The sequence below is a fragment of the Ovis aries genome, chromosome 21 (genome assembly GCF_016772045.2).
Source record: "Ovis aries strain OAR_USU_Benz2616 breed Rambouillet chromosome 21, ARS-UI_Ramb_v3.0, whole genome shotgun sequence".
Classification (NCBI taxonomy): Eukaryota; Metazoa; Chordata; class Mammalia; order Artiodactyla; family Bovidae; genus Ovis; species Ovis aries.
This window is the reverse complement of record NC_056074.1, coordinates 26,722,805-26,744,865: the sequence shown is the minus strand read 5'-3', so window position 1 is coordinate 26,744,865 and position 22,061 is coordinate 26,722,805. Positions and strand designations below refer to the sequence as shown.

Here is a 22,061-nt window from a genome sequence, read left to right as displayed (position 1 = left end):
TCCTCCTCGGTAGCGAGACAAAGGGAAGTGCGGAGAGGGACAAAGAGGGGGGAGAAGGGTGCACACTATGTGCAGACGCCGTGGGAACAGCTGCCAAATGGAAGACGCTTGCCGGGGTAACTGGTGGAGAGTCCATTAGAGATCGGGTCTGGAAGAGGAAGTGGTAGAGTCTTGTTTAGGACATCCGCAATGCTCAGCTGACTGTGATGCAAAGTCCAACTCAATTCTCAAATAGTGAGAGAGGTCTAGCGATCCTGATACACTTTCTATGGTTATTCATCTTGTGCGACAGGACAGGGGTTCAAAACTAAGATGGCAAACATCAGGGAAGGACGTTAGTGAATGAAGAAATGGCAAGAGAATATTTACGCAACAGAACAAGAATTCACAGAGTGCGTATTAGGCGCTGGGGGCTGGGTACTGAGTGGACAAGCTGATTTGGCCCAGAGAGGAAGGCAGACACGTAAAACGAGAACATGCGTGGACCTTCAGAGGCAGAAGCTCCACGTTTTACAGATTCTGTCCCTGGGACTTGTCTTTGCCTTGGCATCTCCCTAACACAGTGGTCCAAAGGACCTGTGGCTTTACCTGTTCTTGGCTATGACAGGTAACTGTGTTTCTGGGCTCTACCCTAAAAGAGTCTGCACTTCTGTGTACAGTATGGGGAAGAAATCTGTATTTTTCTCCCAAGTTCTCCAGGTAATTCTGGTGATGAACTGAATCTGGACCTGTTAGATGACAGCAAGGTGGTACTAAGTACCTGACAGGAGGCATCTTGCAACCCATGTCCTCTCGATAAAAGGAAATGCAGTGTCTTCTCCTCTGGGAAGTTGGCCCCCATGGTGCTGGGGGTCCCTCCTCTGTGCCCCTTATTTAAGCAAACACCATTATTAAAACAAAGCTGGTTAATTCGGAGTCTCAGCCGTGAGGCTCTGAATTTAGAAATGACTGGTACATCTTACTCGTCTCTCCTCCTTGGTGTGTAGCCTACAGGATGCACAATAAATACCTGTTGGAGGATGAGGATGTTGGATGAATTTAATCTATGTCTGAGCCCTGCCCATGGGAATAAAACATTGGCAGGTGACATGCACGTGGAATACCAGGAGAGAGAGGCCGGGAACCACCTTCCAACCTGGGATGACAGGCGCACTCCCCAAGGGCGCTGGTGGCTGCCTGGTGTGACAGGCATGGATTGCAAAGCCTGCTCCGGCTTTCTGGGAGAGTACTGACTCCCCGCCGCCACCCTGCTTACTCAAGCCCACTGTTTCCTTTTTCTAGAAGTAAATGTAAGGAATGAGAAGCTTGTCATCGGGACTTGTAGGAAAATGTCTAGGATTCTCACATCCACAGTGAGATTCTGGAAATCAAACCTGACAGCTCCCTGAAACGCCATCTCTTTAATGAGGCAAGTGGGTTCCCCCAATCCCCACTGCCTGTCTTAAAGAAATGCCTATAATAAAACCACATTTTCATAGACTATAAAATAACTGAGGATGGAGTAAATCTTCTCTCATTTGAAGACATTAAGAACTAAAATAGAAAAATATTTTGAAATTCTCTGTCAGTTGAAACGTTAAAAAAGAAGCAAAATGTTCTCTCTTTCCAACTGTTTTACTTTGTAAAGATTTTACCCTGCACTCACAGGGAGGAGTGTGTGTCTGTGCGTGGGGTGTGTGCATGTAGGGGGTTGGGGGTGGGGTCGAGACGCTAGGGCGGGTCGAGACCCTGGGGTGGGAGGCACAGCGCTTGTCAACCACTCAAATTCCAAACCAGTGACGTTCTACTGCCATCTCGTGGCACCCTGAGCTGTTCACAGGCAGCAGGACCACCTCAGGTGCTTTATATGAACTAAATCCCACAACATCCCAGTAGCCCTGCAAAGGCTACCGTGTGTCTGTGAAGAGACTGGGAGTAAGAAATTATCTCACCTTTTTATTCAAAAGAATCAACTGCTTCACATCAATTTGGCTCAAAAAAAAACTCAGGTCTTAAAACTAAGGCTACCATGACATTTATTTTGCCATATGTAACAGCTTCATGTTGAAAAAGGCTCAACATAAAAAATTACCTTCAAAACCTACATTCTCACATAAACCAAAATACATCTAAATGATAAAGTTATTTCTTCAATATTCAATCTTTTCAATTTCATCCATGTCTTCAGGGTCGAGTTGCTTAATACTGCTGTCTAAAAGAGCAAAAGAGAATGGAACAGTCTTATCCCGGGGCCCAAATGAAATTTCAGTCCATCCAACTACATTTCTGAAGACAATGACACCTCATATGGGAATCCTCAAGATAGGAACATTCTCTAGATTAGGTGAGGACGGGCAGGTGTCCAAATGACCAACTCACACCAACCACAACAGCATCAAATGCACCAAACAAGAGAACATACATGTCTATATTCCTTGGGACAAAAAAAGTGCAAAAGTGCAGTGAGGGGAGCCTGCGAAGGGGCCTGGCTGAGTTCATGGGGAGTGAAGTGGGTGTGTACATGCATGGGGGGGACGTTGCTGGCTGGCAACAGGGAGCATTGATCAGCACAGCAAAGGCAATCTTAATGGGTCTTTCTCCACACACATCCCTGCTCTGTTATCCTAACACAGGAGTGCTTAACTAACTTCCCTAAAGGGCCCACAGTTAGTAAGCAAACCTTTTAAAATTATATTTCAAATTCCACCTCTGTGCCTATGTGCACTCCCCCAGGGACAGTATACTTTATTTCCCACAGAGGATAAGTACCACTGTCCTAAAGGTGAAAGATAACGTTTGGAGTCCTGCAAGGGTTCCTCTTCCCCTGCTCCCCAGCCATCTTCCCAGCAGGTTATCAGAGCCTGTCTTGTTTCGATGAGGGGAAGGAGGGCTGGAGGAAAGCAGCAAGACTCAGGATTTAGAACTGCCCAAGCTGGTCACTGGGACAACCAGGTAGAGGAAAGCGTAGACAAAAAAAGGAAGCTGGGGACACAATATAATCTTACGGGATCTCATTAGTTACGGTGGCTCTTCATGGATGCGAAATCTGCTCCAGATCCCAGAATGAGCAATAAAGTAGAAATCTGAGCTCATATGAATTCCACTTGGTTTTTGGGTCTTTCTCTACCCCCGTCTCAGGTTAGGAGCTCTGACACTGAGAAGTGGATACCTACTACTGTCTGGTTCCTGCCCCCACCCTATTGCGTCATGAACCCCAAGCTCGAGGCCCATGACACACGGCCACTGTCAATGTGGGCAGGTCCACAGCTCTGACTGTGAAGGGTGCCACTCACTGAAGTGGTCCTGGATCTTCATCAGTAGAGGCAGCTTATCCACCTCGATCATGTTGAAGGCAAGCCCTTTTTTCCCGAAGCGGCCCGTGCGCCCGATGCGGTGGAGGTAGGTCTCGTAGTCCGGTTCCTCTGCTTGGTTCACGGGGAGGTCAAAGTTCACGACGATCGTGACCTGCTTCACATCAATCCCTGGAAGAGGAAGGACACCACAGGGCCCTGCAGCTTCCACCTCAGGACCCAGCTATCCAAGAACCACATTTGCTGAGGGAATTCTCATTTCACAGACTCAGTCTACAATCAAGCTTGCTTTGTCTACGATGCTAGGTAAGAGTGTCAGTAGAATTGAACTCTACAGAAGTCTAACTATGTACAAAGTGTGTGTGTGTGTGTGTGTGTGTGTGTGTGTGTGTATGTGTGTGTGTGGCAGGGGGTGGGGGGGTCTCACGGAGCCAAAGAGCCCCCTTTCTCTGCTCCCGCTGTGCTGAGTCTTCTCTTCCCCATCAGGGCCCCAGCTCCGCCCCATACCACAGCCACTGTTCGCATCAATTTTATCCAAGGCCTCAATTGTTATGATAATTTCTGGGCTGGCTCCCCAGTCCCTCATGTCCTACCCCTCTAATCCTCACCACGGTTGCCACAGCGATGTCCAGAGCACTTGTGTTTAGAAGCCGGCTGCCCAAACCGTACAGGATAAAGTACAAACAACTCAAGACTTCCAAGGGTTCTCCCCTTCCATCCACACCTCTCACTCCTACTGTTTCCAGGAAGACTTCTGGGCTGGCCTGGGGCCTCCACGCGCAACACTAGCAGGCTGTCTGGCTCGTGACCCTTGTCCTCCCTGTGCTGCGCTTTGACTCTGGGGCTATCTCTGGGGTTCTGCAGGTGTGCTGTATAGTATGGTAACCATTAGCCTCACAAGGCCATTTAAATTAATTCACATTAAAAATCCAGTTCCTCAGCCACACTAGCCACACTCCCAGCGCTCAAAAGCCACTGTCTATGGCTTGGACAGCAGAGAATAGGAGATTTCTCTCAGTGCAAGCATTTCTATTGGACAGCGCCGGTCTAGAGGGTCAGGAGGTGGTGTGCTCCTGAGGGGAAGGCCCTTTTTCAGGCTACTCCTCCAAAATGCCAGGCTCAGCCCTCATGTCAGGTCCTCAGTTCTGTTGGGTGAACCAGTAATACACTAGGAAACAGGGTTTGAGTATGTGGTATAGGCAAGGATACAATGGCAAAGTGAGGAAAGTAGGAAGACCCTTTGCTTGAAAAAAAGATTTTTTTCCCAGCAGTCAATAGTTTTAAAATTAAAAACACCTCAGAGATGACCAACATCATTAGTCATTAGGGAACACAAGTGAAAAACATAAGACACCACATACATCTACTGGAAAAGTTAAGATGAAAAAGTGTCAATACCAATTACTGACAGGGATGGAGAACACTAGAACCCGCCTGTACTGCTGGTAGAAATGCAAAATGGCACAGCTACTCTGGAAAAGAGTTCTGCAGTTGTCTCTAAAGCATACATTGACCCTATGACTGAAAAATCCTACTCCTAGGTATTTACCTAAGAGAAAAGAAAATGTATGTCTGCATGAGCCCTATACATGAATGTTTATTACAGCTTCAGTCAAAGTAGCCCTGAGCTGTAAGCAATCCAAATGTTCATCAACGGGTGAATGGATGTACTAATTGTGGTACACCCATTCAATAGACTGCCACTCAGCAATAAAAAGGGATGACCTGTTGATACATGTTACAGCACTGATGAATTCCAAAGTATGATGTCAAGAGGAATCAATCAGACACTGAGGTTACCAACTGCACGACTTAACTTACATGGCATTCTGGAAGAGACAAAAATACAGAGGCAGAGATCTGGTTCAGTAGTGGTCAGGGGCCATTAGTTTCAGAGACTGATTGCAAATGAGCACAGAGAAATTTTGAGGGGAGATGGAATTGTTCTGCATTTTGATTACTGTGATGGGTACAGGACTACATATGTTTGTCAAAACTCACTGAACCACATCCTTAAAAAGAGTGAATTTTATCACATGTAAATGATAACCTCTTTAATACACACACACACACCTCGAGCACAGACATTGGTGGTTATAAGGACTTTCTCCTTCCCATCCCGAAAACGCTGGATGATGGAAGCTCGCTGATCCACAGTCAGCTCTCCGCTCAGCAGAGACACCTGGTGGCCATCCTGCATCATCTCCACAGTCAACCATTTGGCATTTCGACGAGTCTGCAGGAAAATCACGGAGAAGGCGATGGCACCCCACTCCAGTACTCCTGCCTGGAGAATCCCATGGACGGAGGAGCCTGGTAGGCTGCAGTCCATGGGGTCGCTAGGAGTCAGACACGACTGAGCGACTTCACTTTCACTTTTCACTTTCACACACTGGAGAAGGAAATGGCAACCCACTCCAGTGTCTTGCCTGGAGAATCCCAGGGACGGGGGTGTCTCTGGGGTCGCACAGAGTTGGACACGACTGAAGCGACTTAGCAGCAGCAGCAGCAGCAGCAGGAGCAGGAAAATCAAAGCCCAGCATCCTACCCAAGTTGAAGGAGCCTCACTGTGTGTGCAGCACTCATGTCTGCAGGGCATGGGAGCTGGAGGTACGGGGGTTGCACAGGGGTTTTGCTCCCCCTTCCTTTCAGGCCTAGAGAGACCTGTGAATGTGGCAGGGAGTTCTCCTGCCCCCGGGCCTCTCAGGGGCACATCCTCTCAACCTGTCAGAGCTCTGCTTCTCAGCCCTGAAACAGAGAATAAAATGCTCCGTCCACCTCTTGCGGTGGTCGGATGACAAAATGAGGTAACCTAACGATGATGAGCTCAATGTAAAGGATCCGCCTGTCAATGCAAGACAGCAGGAGATGTGGGTTTGATCCCTTGGCCAGAAAGACGCCTGGAGAAAGAAATGGCAATCCATTCCACTATTCTTGCCTGAGAAATTTCATGGATAAAGGAGGCTGGCAGGCTACAGTCCATGAGTCTGCAAAGACTCAGATGCGACTTAAGTGACTGAACAACAACGATGACGAGTAAGTTTTTGTGTGTGCCAGGCACCCTGAAAAAACCTTTACTTATATCACGCTCATCTACTCCCATAATGATCTGATGAAGTAGGTGTCTAAGCTCATTTGAAAAAACTAAAAAGTTAACCTAAAGCGTAAAACCATTAAGTGATCTGCCCAGGGTTACATGGCTAGTCTGTGGCAGGGCTGCACTTTCCTCTACTCTGCAGGTGTGTTTCCAAGGCCATCCACTGCTGGGCGGGGCTCTTCCAGGATGGGGGCATGGAGGTATGTAGAACAGACTTTGCTCTCACGGAGCTGACAGTGTTCACGTGGTGGTGCAAAAATATAACTCAGAACAGGGACACGAACAATGTCAGAGAGAAACAGTAAATAAGAAAAGAAAAATAAGGGGCTACCAACAGCGAGTAGCTGAGCGGCTGCCTTGCTCATAGTAAGTTTGGAAACGAAGAGAACATTCTTAACCTGATAAAGGGTATCTGTGAAAACAGCCACAGTAACATCAACTTGAATGGGGACATGTTAGAAGCAGTCCCTCTAAACGAAGGATGCCTGGGGAGTTCCCTGGAGGCCCTAATCCTAATTCCAGTGGGTAGGATTCTGGGCTTTCACTGCCATGGCCCAGGTTCAATCCCTGGTCAGGGAACTAACCAAGATGCATGGCATAGCCAAAAAAGAAAAAAGTTTAAATCGACATAAAAGGAGGATCCCCTGTTTCATGTCATATTGAAGTCCTATTTCATCACTTCAGTGTCAACCATAAAATGCAAGTAATCTCTATTCAAAGTTGCTCTGAAAATTGACCGACATCACGAATAAACAGTGTGGGACACAGGGCCCGGCTCCCTGGCTCTCACTCATCTGACTGTCCCCTGTCCCTATCTGCATGGAAGTCTGGGCACGAGGAAGGCGAGTCCCAGTGGAGTTACCTGGCAGAAGATGATGGCCTGGCCTATGGTGATGCCGCCGTAAATGTTGCAGAGAGCCTGGTACTTGTCTTTCCTGTTTCCGCACAACACGTAGTACTGTCGGATGTTGTTCAGGGTCAGCTCCTCTTTTCGTAACTTGATAACATTGGGGTCAGGAATAATTCGCTCGGCAAACTGCCACACAGAGTCTTCAAAGGTCGCTGAAAACAAGAGCATCTGGCACTCGGAGGGTAAAGCTCTGGGAGAGAGAAGGGAAAAGGGCATCACCCAACTGCCAGGCCTGTCCCACTCCAGGGGGCAGCTTCCAGCACTGGATGCCCATAGCCATCAGCTGCCCCCTACGCCCCTGCTCCCACTCCAGGGTCACCGTGAAAGGCACTGTGGACACAAAAACTACACCTGCTGCAGAGTGCCGCGTGTCAGCCCCTCCTTCCCACCCAGGCTTTGGAGAAACGCATAAACTGAACATAGGGCTCCAGAGTGAAGCTCAGCTGAGAGATCTGGAGGGCTTGCGGGTTTTCAAGCCAGTCTTCTCCTTAGGAGAGACGGCTTATGGAGCCTAGGGTGTCAGTCCAGGAGCCGTTTACGGCAATCATCTCACAAGAGCTCCATGCAGATGAAGGGCACAGAGGCTCATCACTCAGCGGCAGGTGTTCTATCTACTGAGTGGGAAAGAACAGTCATGAGAAGTCTATGTGGAATGGGAAGACCCGGATATAAATAAAAGGGTACAGAAGGGGAAGATGCTGCTGCATGGAAAATGCAAACTAAACCCACACTGAACACAGGACAATTGATACCCCAGTTCAGAGATAGGTGAGATGAACCCACAGAGTCAGCAGTTAGGACAGAGCTAAGTCTGAGGAGGAGAGAGGGCTGCAGGGCACTTTCTGGAGCACAGCTGAGAAAGATCTCAGTCGTGATCAGATCCACTGTCCCATAAGCACAGCCTCTCTGTGGTAATTCATCCAGTGTACACTTAGGATTTGGATATTTCTCTGTACATATGTTAAACGTCAATTAAAAAGTTAGTTTTCAAAAAAACAGAAGAGACCAGAGAGAAATCACTGCCTTTGAGAAGACAACAGAGGTCTTAAGAGGAAAAGTCAATAGTGCTAAAAGGGAACAGGAGAGTTCATACAGCTCAGTGATTCCCAAACATTATATCAAGCCTGGGACCTGAATCCCCAGGAGCTTTTCACACAACTGGACTGATTTCGGGTTGACTGTGGGAAACTGACTACATGTTACCTTCTCAGTGTCCCACCTCGCACTTATGTGATTATAAAGGGATGAAGATATGAACTCACAAAACGTAAGGAATCCAAGAAGAGAAACGGGTGGAAGAGACATTTCCATGTAGTTTTGCAAGATGGAAAAGCATGATAGCGGAGAAGGTGCGTGAAGGAAGCTAAGATACGTGTGCTACAGAGGGAACGCTGATGCAAAGGCAGCGGGTGTCAGAACCCTGGGAGGCCTAAGACCTGTGAGACCAGAGAGTTCAGAGGAGGGACTGGCAGCGGGTCGGGGCTGTGAAGAGACTGGAGGAGAATCTGCACTGGCCATCTGTTCTACTACAATCTTTCATCTGAAAAAGACGGCCCCAGGACTGGTACCCCAAGGCTGGGGCCATTTCCTTCCAAAAAGTAAACTTATACAAATTATCCAAGGGAAAGAAACATGGGTTGTTCTGTAGAACACTGGATTTTAAAGACTTAGTATGCAAAAAAATGCAGACTATTGTATTAATAATTTTTATACTGATAAAATATTGGTTACTTGTTAAGACATTCATTTTGATATCAAATGAAATAAAATGATTTTTTTCATAGCATGAATTTCACCTGTTTCTTTTTTTAATGTGGCTACTAGAAAATTTTAAATTACACATGTGGCTTGCATTGTATTTCTATTGGACAGTGCTGTGGCTTAATGCATTTTAAACGAAAGGAAGGAAAAACTAAAAACTGGAGTCTTAAAAACATCTTGACTTCTATAAAGTTTTTATACAACACAGAAAATATAAAACAAAAGGCTGCTAGACGTTGTTTCCAAACACAAACCAGCCTCTGTTCAACCCCAGCAGGAGCAGCAGACAGAGCAAATATAAATTCTGGCAGATTGCATTCAACCTATGAACTCCTTACCAAAGAGCACGAGCAGCTCTTACCAGCTAAATGTCTGCATCTTTGTACACAACACTACTAAAAAGGCATACGATTTGCTTCCCTGTGATACTGAGCTGTTTACTACCAAAGTTTTGGGGCCCTTTGTTAGGTCAAACTTGCAGAAGCCTTGTAAGATTTCTTTCTGTGAAGAGATGGAAGCAGAGTGTTCCCTTGGACATGTGTCTACAAGATGCCAGGCATTGTAGCTGGCCAGTGAAAGGACTGAAAATGTTAGTCTATTTTCAAAGCTTGAGACAAAAACAATGTCCAACTCTAATTTAGAAATAAATTAAGGATGAGAGAGAGATGATAGTAAAACAGAATTAACACACGCTATCTCCAAAACGGTCTGAGGACCAATGAAGATGCTGCATACTGACTGTGCCCGAGTTGTCTGGTACTCTGTAAAGGCTGCAACAAAAACTCACAGCAGATATTTAAAATGGGGAACTAACAAGGACCTACTGCACAGCACGTGGAACTCTGCTCAATGCTATGCTGCAGCCTGGATGGGAGGGAGGTTTGGAGAAGAATGAATACATCTATATTAAAAAGCAGAAACATTACTTTGCCAACAAAGGTCTGTCTAGTCAAAGCTATCTTTTTTCCAGGAGTTATGTATGGATGTGAGAGTTGGACCATAAAAAAAGCTGAGCACTGAAGAATTGATGTTTTTGAACTGTGGTACTGGAGAAGACTTTTGAGAGTCCGCTGGACTGCAAGAAGATCCAACCAGTTCATACTGTGGCCACCCGATGCGAAGAACTGACTCACTGGAAAAGACTCTGATGCTGGGAAAGACTGAACGCAGAAGGGGATGACAGAGGATGAGATGGTTGGATGGCATCACCGACTCTATGGACATGAGTCTGAGTAAGCTCTGGGAGTTGGTGATAGACACGAAGCCTGGCATGTGCAGTCCGTTGGGGTCACGAAGAGTTGGACACAACTGAGCGACTGAACTGAGTCCCTTGGCTGTTCACCTGAAACTATCACAATATTGTTCCCTGGCTATATTGCAAAACAAAATAAATAGTTCAAAAGGAAAAAAAAAAAACTCGCAGCAAAAAAATGATTTATTTTTCCTTTTTTAGAAATAAAACTGCTTCCAAAGTCCAGCCAAGTTGAGGACTTTCTCATTTCTTTACCAAATTTGTAAGGGATCCATCTTTTAATTTCACAAGTTTAAGTCACCTCTGTGGTTTATAATCTTTTTCCCTGAGGAGGAGAGGTTTCACTTATGATGAGATCTAATAGACTTTGGGGTGTTCAAAAATGACGGATATTTTAGGTACAGATAACCCAGACGATGGATTTATGGATGCAAAGGATCTGAATGACAAACACTTGGTCTACTAAAACAAGTGTGTGGATGCAGGGGAAGGACATCCCGAGGGAGCTGGAAATTCTTACAGGTCTCAAAACCACTGTTGCTAGCTCCAAGTATTCTACGCTTGGACACTTTTGTTCAGAGGATATCTCACTGGACTGTGGGCTTCTCATATACATACACACATACACACACACACACACACACACACACACGTGATAACTAGAACAGATAACTAATAAGGACCTACTGTATAGCACAGGGAACCCTACTCAACACTCTGTAATGACATATACTGAAAAACAATCTAAAAGAGAGTGGCCATATGTATACCCGATTCACTATCTCACTGGACTGTGGGCTTCTCATATACATACACACACACACACACACACACACACACACACACACACACACACGTGATAACTAGAACAGATAACTAATAAGGACCCACTGTATAGCACAGGGAACCCTACTCAAAACTCTGTAATGACATATACTGAAAACAACCTAAAAGAGAGTGGCCATATGCCTGCCCGATTCACTATCTCACTGGACTGTGGGCTTCTCATATACATACACACACACACACACACACATTATAACTAGAACAGATAACTACTAAGTGGCCATATGCCTGCCCGATTCACTGTGCTGTTCAGCAGGAAGTAACACAGCGCTGTAAATTAACTGTGCGTGTGCACTGCACTCCGAAACATTTTTTTAAGAAAGAATCAGTGTGGGCTTACTGATGGCAGAGCTACAAGTCAAAATGAATTTTACATTTGATTATATTCCGTTTTACTGCCACATACGAGGAGAGAAGGCTGCAAGGAGTCTCAAGGACACTGGAGAAGAGAAACATCCTGTAGCACTGTGAGACACAAAGCAAAGCGTCATGACTGTCTTTGTCATGAGATACAGGTAGTATGTATAACTAGCTCTAATGGACTTACAGTCTCTTCATAAAAAGCTCTGTAATTCTGTACTGTAAGAATACACAGTAGGGACTCCCCTGGCGGTCCAGGGGGTAGGACTCTGTGCTCTCACCACCAAGGGCCAGGATCGATTCTCGGTCAGGGAACTAAGCTCCCACAAGCTGTGTGGTGCGGTCAAAAAATATATATACAAACAGCAGAGCCTCCAAAATTTAACATCCAATCATGTTTTAAAAGATTAAATTGCTGTATCAGAGATCAAACATTATTGTATTTTTCTCATGCATATTTAACTACTTCTCCTAAGAATTACTACCTATTGCCACAGTTCGACGGTTTTGTTTAAACAGAAAAGTACATAATAATATATAATTTCAAATAAACACATATTTTACATATTTTTATGTTAAAGTAATAACACATGTGTATGATTAATTCTTCTGTATTATATTATTATATATACATGATATATATATGTGTGTGTGCGTGTGTATTTCCCTGCTGTGAATTTCCCTGTGTGTATATTTCCCTGCTGTTGGCTTCCTAAAAAGTTGGTCACTGGAGGGAAAGTAACGTAAGAAATTTCCCCAGATCTGGTCAACACAAATTCTGGAAATGAAAAGCATGTGCCATGTGTGTAGTACAATGAAGAAAAAAAAACTGAACCAAGCTGAGAAGTCTCATTATACTGTGGATAAAAAGATTCCAAAACCTTCTAGAGAAGAAAGAATGTCACAGACAAAAGTCTGGGGATAAGGATGACATTAAACTTTCCAGTTGCAACACCAGAAACAGAGTATTAACTACAGCAGAAAAACCAACCAACCAAACAAAAAAACCACCACCATTTTTCTGTTTTCAACACTGGTTCTGAATTTATAGGGAGAAAGCTTTCTAGGACAAGATTCCACATCCAGGCAAAATCAACTCAGAGATCAAATTTACAGGCACGATAAAAACATTTTCAGACAGGCAGGGGCTAGAAAATGGACTTCCTACACTTCCTTTTGCAGGAAGTCACTGGACTGCACGTTCCAGCACATTCAGTAAGCCAAGCAAAAGAAAGCACAGGACAGGAGGTTCAGAGCTGGGAACGAGGACAGGGGAAGCTGGCACGACCGTGGCTGCAGGAGCGCGGCCAGCCCAGCTGAAGCCAGAGGCGGCGTGTGCGGGCGGCCTCCTCAACAGAGAGACCACCGGCACCTTAAGATGCACTGGACTGTCTAGAGATGTCACTGACATACGACACCTCTGATAAAACAGGCAGGGGAAAAACGGAAGGCTCCTGCATAACGACAGTGCCAAAAAAGGAAAACAGGCGACTTTAGGGGGAAAAGTTACACACAAAAAAACATAATTAGAGACTCCCTTGTGGTCCACTGGTTAAGAATCTGCCTTGCAATGTGAGGGACAAGGGATCGATCCCTGGCCAGGGAACTAAGATCCCACAAACCCACAAGCCACAACTACTGAGCCTGCAAGCTCTGGGGCTGAGGCAGTGCAACTAGAGAAAGTCCATGAAATTCAACAAAGACCCAGTGCAGCCAAAATAAACAACAATAACCCACATAATTATAATAACTGAAGGTTCCACAGGGAACAATACTTGTGTTGTGATAATAATATTAATACTGACCATTAATGTAACCAAACTCTTATGATACAACCACCGAGGCCATGGAGGGGACAGGACAGTGAGAGTGGGGGTGGGAGAGGACTAAATTCCCACTTTCTCTAACAGGAAGCCAGCTGTTGTTTAGTTGCTCAGTCATGTCCAACTCTTTGCAACTCCATGGACTGTAGCCCGCCAGGCTGCTCTGTCCAAAGCATTTCCCAGGCAAGAATACTGGAGTGGGTTGCCATTTCCTTCTCCAGGGGATCTCCCCAACCCAGGGTTCGACCTGCGTCTCTTATACTAGCAGATTCTTACTACTGAGCCACCTCGGAAGAGACAATATACAATGAGAAGCAGCAATGCGAGCTTGTTATTTAAAGATATGACAGTTGATGCCAAAACGGACAGTGTTCTCTAGGGTTTGGGGGCAGGCGATTACTGGTTTTCATTATAAGTCTTTCAATATCCTATTTGAATTTAACACAGTCCCTTGTAGCTCAGCTGGGAAAGAATCTGCCTGCAATGCAGGAGACCCAGGTTCAATTCCTGGGTTGGGAAGATCCCCTGGAGAAGGAAATGGCAACCCATTCCAGTATTCTTGCCTGGAAAATCTAATGGACAGAGGAGCCTGGCGGACTACAGTCCACGGGGTTGCAAGAGTTGGACACGACTCAGCGACTAAACCACCACCACCACAAATACTTTAAAAATAAGTGATACAGAGAGGCCCACTCCCAGAAATTATGATTCCATAAGGTTCAGGTTAGGCCTGATAATCTGAAATTTTATGCCCCATGGTGATCCTGGGAGAGAGGCCTAGCAAAATGACAAGATTTACTTAACAACTTACAGGCAAGGTCAGGACTAGACCACTAGGTTGCTGACCCCAGGTTACTGCGTCTTTACAATAGCGCTATGGGGTTTTAATAAACTCTCTTTAGAATTTTGCTCAAATATAAGATTACTGGCAAAATTTGGTGCAGACCCACTATGAGCCTGCAACACAAGAGTAAAGCAAAGTTACAGATGAAGTGGGAAACTACAGGAGGTCGAAGGCTCACTGAGCTGCTAAAAATGATGAAAACCCAATCTGCTTTAAAGGAGAAGGAAGCGAGGAATAAGCAGTAAAGACAATGAAGAGCACTGGACACATGAAATCCCTTATCTGGACAGAAGATCCAGGAAGAAAAGGATGGACGTGAAGGTTACCTTTGAATACGAATGCTTTGGTCTGCAAATCCCTGCGTATCGATCATCACATCAGCTTCATCCAGGACAAACACACGAATCTTAGTCAAATCAATTAATTTTCGCTTGAAACACCAATCCAGGACAGTCCCAGGAGTGCCAATTACAATCTGTTTGGTGACATCCGTGCCTCTGGGAACTATGGAGAAAAGCGTTGGAAGGTCTTCTTTAGCTGGAAACCACTCTAACCGTCTGGAATTCTGAGTCACGCAACACATTTCCTATTGGTTTCCCAAGGGCAAACCCTAAGGGTCATTGTGGTTTTTGATTTTACAGAGTTTTAGGAGAAGTCCCCGAGTTTCTTGGTTTACAGTAATGGTTAAGAGTCCTGAGTAACTGATTCTGCCTCACAGTCATTTAAGAAGCCGGCCTGCAACATCTCCACCATCCTACAGGAAAGTGCCACAGGGGTAAAAGGCCTTCAGACCTTCCTCAAACGGAAAACCACCACAATGTCCATCAAGAGGTCCCATGAAAAAAATGATGGAATATTATACAGCTGATCAAAAGGAGGACGTGGGGCTATACACAGTGACATGAAAAGATGTTTAAGATGCCTAAGTTTTTGAACAGTACAAAAAAAATGCTCCCATTTTTTGTCAACACTCAAAAACAAAAACCCCCACAGATTTGATAACAAAACCATAGTCGTCTTTGGAAATAGGTTTTTGAAAGATGAGAAAGAACAACTTATACTTTTACCTTTAAATTTTCTGGGTTTTAAAGACTTTTTTTTAAGCTATATGCATGTATCACTTTCATGAAGTGAAACAATAAAACCTGTTCTGTACAAAACAACTGAGCCTCACAGAAGAGAACAGGCAAAAGCAGAGCTGTTGTTCCAGCTGTGGGAGTGATAAGCTAACATGCACTGAATCTTTATTACACGCTGGAGGTGTACACAGTGCTTCATCTCTATCATTTCATTAAATTCCAGTTAACAACTCTATGATACAGGTGCCATTATGTCCTCATTTTAGAGGCGAGAAAGCAGAGAAGGTATTAATATACCATGATTGTTGGTGGAGTCAGGATCTAAAATATGAGCCAGGGAAACTTCCCTGGCAGTCCAGTCATTAAGACGTCAACGCAGGCAGCACAGGTGTGATCCCTTGTCAGAGAACTAAGATCCCACATGCCACGGGGCTCAGCCAAAAGAAAAGATGAAATTTAAAAGTTGGCTGCTGCTGCTGCTAAGTCGCTTCAGTCATGTCCGACTCTGTGCGACCCCATAGACGGCAGCCCACCAGGCTCCCCTGTCCCTGGGACTCTCCAGGCAAGAACACTGGAGTGGGTTGCCATTTCCTTCTCCAATGTATGAAAGTGAAAAGTGAAAGTCAAGTCGCTCAGTCGTATCTGACTCTTAGCAACCCCACGGACTACAGTCTACCAGGCTCCTCCGCCCATGGGATTTTCCAGGCAAGAGTACTGGAGTGGGGTGCCATTGCCTTCTCCTAAAAGTTGGCTAAAAATAAGTAAATAAAATAGTTGGTTTAAATATACATATATCAGCCAGGACTGGCTCGCTGGTACATACTTTGATTTCCTCGAATGGCATACATCACTTGAACATCCACACAGAATTTCCCCATCCGTTCGACCACACGGCCAGTTTGCAGAGCCAGTTCATAAGTAGGAGCCAAGCAGAGGCACTGACAGAGAGATAGGGGGGAAGGAAAAAGCTTCATAAGAGCCATTATGCAATTCTGAAATACAATTAAAATTTGTGGAGGTATAGTGATATTATGTATAAAACAGATAACTAATGAGAAGCCACTATATAGCTCAGGGAACTCAGTGCTCTGTGGTGACCTAAATGGGAAGGAATCCAAAAGAGAGGGGATATATGCATCTGTGTGGCTGATTCACTTTGCTGCACAGCAGAAACGAACACAACATTGTCAAGAAACCACACTCGTGTCTGCTCAGCCATGCTGGGCGTGCTCAGTCAGCTAATGATTCTTTTTGGCCTCATGGACTGGAGCCCACCAGGCTCCTCTGTCCATGGGACTTCCCAGGCAAAAATCCTGGCGTGGACTGCCGTTTCTTTCTCCAGGGGATCTTCTCGACCCAGGGATTGAACCTGTGTCTCCTGTGCTCCAGTTCCAGCCCCTGCTCAGCTACTCTGTGACAACTGTCACCTCACAGGCAACCTCTCCCTCTCCAAGGCTGTTTCCTTCTGCGTTAAGTAAAAGGGACTGGGTGAGCTACAGCCTTATAGCCATCACTCCTGAATGCTCACTTTATGTTGAGCACAGTGCTAAAAATGTGTATTATTTCACTCAATCTGCATGACATTCCTATGAGGCAGATACCCATTCATTCAATGTTTAAGGAGCGGTTTCTACAGGGCAAGCACCATGCTTGGCGTCAGGGTTCAAGGGCAAACTGGACAACTGTGATCCACACCTTTATAGATGTTATTTTTATTAACAACAAAATGTACCAAAAGATTTACTAACTCTCCTAAGGTTTTCCGCTGGTAAGTAGAGAGGCTGGTATTGGAACCAGTCGAACTATGAAGACTGTGCTCTCAGTCACTACCCTATACTGCTGCCTATAACCCTCTGATTTTAAGAAAGAACGTCTATTCTAAATGTCACCACATCATGGCAGCACTACTGCCCATTACTAAAATACCACTGGCGCTGCAAGCATTCCTATCTCTCTCAGCCTTTCCTTACCTGTGGAAACAATTTCAAGGCATTAACTCTGCTGAGCATTGCCAAGACAAAAGCAGCTGTCTTTCCTGTTCCAGACTGGCTCTGGGCTATGAGGTTCTGGGGTCTGTAGGAAAGAGGAGACGCTGGCCATCAACTGAATTTGAGACCAAAAATAACCAAGTTGCAACACTATTTCCCTGGAAACTCACGGATGTGCCAGCATCATTGGAAGAGCCATCTCTTGAATTTTGGATGGTCTATTAAATCCCATTGCATAGATCCCTTTTAGTAACTCTTCCTTGCTGCCAAAAAAAGAAATCAAATACTTGAAGGCTATGATGCATCAGTAGCCTCAGAAATACAAACATGAAAAGTGCATTTCTATATTAGGCCACTTTGCAACAGAGTGTGAAAAGTATTAATGACATATCTAAATCTCAACTCTCAAACATATACAATCATGCCTGTACATTTGGAGCACTAAAGCAATAAGTTATTAGCTTAGACCAAGCATAGTAGTAAGGGCCTAAAGGTGAACTCTCTCTTGAACCAAGAGAAAAAAAAAAAAAAGGGAAAACTCATCTGAGAGAAGCACAATTTTCCAGGAGAGTTTTGTTTTCCACACAAGCAGAAAACTAAATATTTATCATTTATTTCTTTTTAATCAATGACAAACTTCTATGTTTTAATTGCAATTTTCAGAGAAGACAAAATTTCATTTAGGTGATTCTTATATCAGTTCTGTCTATAAGAAGATGCAACAATAGCTCATTCTTCTAAGCTGGTATTTTAAATGCCTTTTTCCTGGGCAGGGGGCGGGAGGGGGAGTCTCAAGACAGGTGTTCAGAAGAGAATCAAGTGAAGTAGGCTGGAATACTTCCACTACAGCGACATGCACAGTCTGGATGTGTTTAATTGGTAGATGAACTGCTAGATTACTGGCAGCCAACTTTTCATCATAGGTAAGCATCTCCCCATTTAGAAAGAGGGCATCAGGATTTTGGGTTTCTCCACATCAGTAACTCTCCCTGTTAAAATACATTTCCTTAATGCCAACTGATAAATCCCTAGGATATACAAACCAATTTAAGAAAGTTATTTACATACCTTTTGAGACAAAAGTAAAGAGGTAAAAGTTTGTAACTTATCTCAAGGGATATTTGGGCCACCAAATTTCCTGTTATCTGTATTCTGGTATTGTTACTGCTATTTAGTCGCTAAGCCATGTTCAACTCTTTTGTGGCCCCATGAACTGGACTGCAGCCCTCCTCTGTCCATGGGATTTCCCACGCAAGAAAACTGGAGTGGGTTGCAACTTTCTTCTCCAGGGGATCTTCCCAGCCCAGGGATTAAACCTGTGTCTCCTGCATTGACAGGGAGATTCTTTACCACTGAGCCACCAGGGAAGCCCTATATTCTGGTATGGAGAGTAGCAATGTGGCTGTGTCTGGCTTAGCTATCCCCCATAGCCCAGCAAGGTTAAAAATTTCACTTTCAGAAAGGTTCTCAAGTCATTGTACAACTCAGATAGCCTGGTGTTCCTCTTTAAGCTGTATTTTATTTCCAGGCAAAACGTCCACATCTCAGTTGAATGCTGATTATTATTAGAACATGAAGGAGAATCTGATGGATTTATTATCAGCAGATTAGTTTGTTCTGTGCTACACTTTCTGGCAATTTCCCACACTTAAGGCACAAATACTCACAGCCGCAGCTCTTCAAATGTTTTCACTGAGTAGAGTGGAGAGCTGGGATCCTTTTGTAAGACTTCAACCCGGTGACTGGATTCTACTAAGGACTGCCGGATTAACTTGTTTAAGAGTGAATTAGCTGCCAAATCCACTAGGAAAGCAAGGATAGAAAAGGGGATGTTGCAGGGGAAAAGTCAAGCCTCCCGCATGACATCTAACAAGTTGCTTCCTTCCATTCAGTGACTGTATATCAAGCAACTGCTCTTGCTGCCATTTTTCTTCTAAAAGAAGGTTCTAGAAAGGATGACACAGCACTGAGAACTCTTGTTTCTTAGACTCTGCCCTACACCAGACTCTATCCTCAACCAAGCCTACATCCATTGCCACCAGACCTCCTTTGTCCTTGCCAGCTGAAAATTCTTAACCCACTCCTACATATTCTATTTCAATTTTCCTCTGAAGAGGTAATCCCCACTCCCAAGTTAGTGTTTTTCCTGACATTCACTATTCATAAAGAAAACAGAAGCAAAGATGGTTCTTTTCCACTTAAGATATTATTCATTCACATTGTGAAGTCATGATTACATGAAACAGACTGCGAGTAAATACCCACAAATGGATTTATTTCCTACCTACATCATCTTCATCATCATCTTCAATCCTATTAACAGAACCATCTAAAAGGATGTGAGGAAAAAAAAAAAAACTGTAAAGATAAAATGCCAAGCAGAAACATCTAGCGTATTATCCCAGTTTCTCTTGCTGACTCTACAGTGTGCACAAGAGTCAAGCAGTAGAGAAGAGGGTAAAAAGACTGGGAAGGTGGTGGAGGGCCCTGAGTGTTAAGGGAGCTAAAGTTGGGATATGAGGAAAACAACACTTTTTCAAGGAACTGAGCCCAGTCTCCTTGAACAGCACTCACCTACGTTTGGGATGGTAGCACTCTTGATACCCAGAAGGTTCTTCTGGGAGTGGATGAGGTTTGAAAACTATTGAAAGATAACAAAATTCAATCAGTATTAGGAAGCAAATCATCAAGCAGCTCAGTGCTGCCCCCTAACAGACTGGAAGGAAGAAAGGGAAGATTCCCCCTCCCAATACTGTTTCTTTTGCAACGTTATGTATAAATGGATTCCTTTGAGGAACTGGTCTCCTGTATGAATTACCCTAAAATTGGAAGGAGACTTTCCGCTGCTCCTGCATGTGAAATTCCTCTTTTAAGCCTCTGGTCTAAATGGGACGGTTCTTGGGGGGTCACAGGACAAGCAAAGGAAAGTGGACAGGAAAGCGTGTTGGTAGTTAAGACGAAGATGAAGGCTAGCCGAGGCCTAGTGGTCAAATTGGGAGAATAGAAATGTCGGGGTCTACTTGGGGCCACCAGCTGCGTTCCCTCCCGGCGCAAGTGTCTTCATTTTGCCCTTTCCAACCCAAGGTCTTGTTTCTCTCGGAGCCTCCCTTCCGATGGCCCGCTTCCAAATCCTTGCCACATCTCACCTGACACCCCACTCCAAACGCTACCGGGGCTCCCCCTTCCCCTCCCCAGCACATCTCCCTCAGGGAGTGCTGTTCTAGCTCCCACCCGCTGGCCCTCCCCGGCTCGGTGGCGGTTACGTGGCCGTTCAGCCGCTCGCTCTCCGCGGCCCCCGCGTCGCCTCCCCAAAGTAACGACGCCATCGCTGCGACGGCTGCTTCCGGCCCCAGCACGTGCGACAGTCACAGGCGCGAGGCAGCACGCGGCCCCACACGGCGGCCAATGGGCTTTCCTCCGGCCGGGCGGGGGGTGGGGGTGGGGGGGTGGGGAGAAACACCACCCGCCGCGCGCAGGCGCCCTAGCTCCGGGGAGGTGGGCGGAGTCAGGGGCGGAGGGCGTGGTCCGGGGAGGAGGGGGCGGGGGTAGCGGTCCTCCGCCCCGCCGCAGGTCCACTCTAGGCGTTAGAAACCCGCCACCGGCCCTTCTTTGGCAAATGTTAGAATGTTAGGCGGACCTCTGCTGAGCCAGCAGCGGCGTGGGAGACTAAGCGGCAGGAATCTCCCCACTGATTCGAGAGTCCTACCTCTTCTCCCCCACCACCCTCTCCCCAGACTATTCTCCAGGTGGTGGGGCAGGACCCCCGCACCCCGCTTCAAACTCGCATGTTCGCCTTCCCCCGAAATTTCTGCTGCTACGTTGCAAGATGTCAGAAAGGCTAGTAGTGAATGGCATTGGAAAGTGGAGTCAGACGGAGTGAGGCTCACTGGACAAATGGGAAAGATGCAGAAAGGAAGTAAAGTTACTCAAATTCTAACTACTGTCCCTGTTACTCGATACCTGTCATGTTTCCAAATACCGGCTTGTTTTCATCTTAGTTCTGATAGTGTCTCGTGCTGAAACAACGCGGAGAAAACTGTTTCCCCTTTGGTACAGCCTTCACCTCCCACCTTCACCTGCACAATCAGGGATAGATTCTTTGCACCAATGGCTGCTAAATCTGGACAAAAGAAGCAGAATATTTTTTTCTTCAAATTTTCTAACCGGAATCTTGAGATTTCAATCAGCATCTCTAGAAAAACGCGCAAAAGCCTAGTTATGACCTCTCCGTGGTGCTGAAGCAAGACTCCCCATCCTTGTTTGGTTACTCAGACATCTCGGTCATTTGTTAATGAGACGATCACATTCCTTTTCAGCCCCTCGTGTGGAGTCTAATTGTAAATGGTTTTGACGTTCAATGATAGCTTTCTACTAATTTAACTACAAGTAAAATCGGGTCTGCTACTGCTGCTAAGTCACTTCAGCCGTGTCCGACTCTGTGTGACCCCATAGATGGCAGTCCACCAGGCTCCCCCGTCCCTGAGATTCTCCAGGCAAGAACACTGGAGTGGGTTGCCATTTCTTTCTCCAATGCAGGAAAGTGAAAAGTGAAAGTGAAGTCGCTCAGTCGTGTCCGACTGTTAGCAACCCCATGGACTGCAGCCCACCAGGCTGCTCCTTCCATGAGATTTTCCAGGCAAGAGTACTGGAGTGGGGTGCTATTGCCTTCGCCAAAATCGGGTCAAGTTCTTTAAATTTAACGTTCTATTATTTTAGCGGACTAGAAATTATCCTATCTTTTATTCTTGTCCTCGCGCAGGCCCCAGGTCATGCCTTGTTGGAGGTGCACAGATGGCGGCCGGACTACAAAA

General features: G+C 45.6%; 1 protein-coding gene across 2 annotated transcripts; it reads right to left on the bottom strand.

Moving 5' to 3' along the window:
• Positions 1 to 1,998: 1,998 nt before the first annotated feature.
• Positions 1,999 to 20,733, bottom strand: DDX25 (DEAD-box helicase 25). Of its 2 annotated transcripts, none has more exons than XM_012101879.4 (12): positions 20,397 to 20,733; positions 19,825 to 19,891; positions 19,535 to 19,579; positions 18,918 to 19,053; positions 17,421 to 17,513; positions 17,233 to 17,335; positions 16,086 to 16,200; positions 14,510 to 14,687; positions 7,250 to 7,487; positions 5,364 to 5,526; positions 3,273 to 3,461; positions 1,999 to 2,191 (listed from the first exon to the last, which is right to left on the bottom strand). In XM_012101879.4, exons 1-12 carry the CDS (start codon positions 20,574 to 20,576, stop codon positions 2,130 to 2,132), a joined length of 1,569 nt encoding a protein of 522 aa, XP_011957269.2. In that variant the 5' UTR covers positions 20,577 to 20,733; the 3' UTR covers positions 1,999 to 2,129. The 2 variants fall into 2 exon arrangements, with proteins under 2 accessions (XP_011957269.2, XP_004019574.1); XM_004019525.5 differs by having other exon boundaries at positions 20,514 to 20,733.
• Positions 20,734 to 22,061: the final 1,328 nt, after the last annotated feature.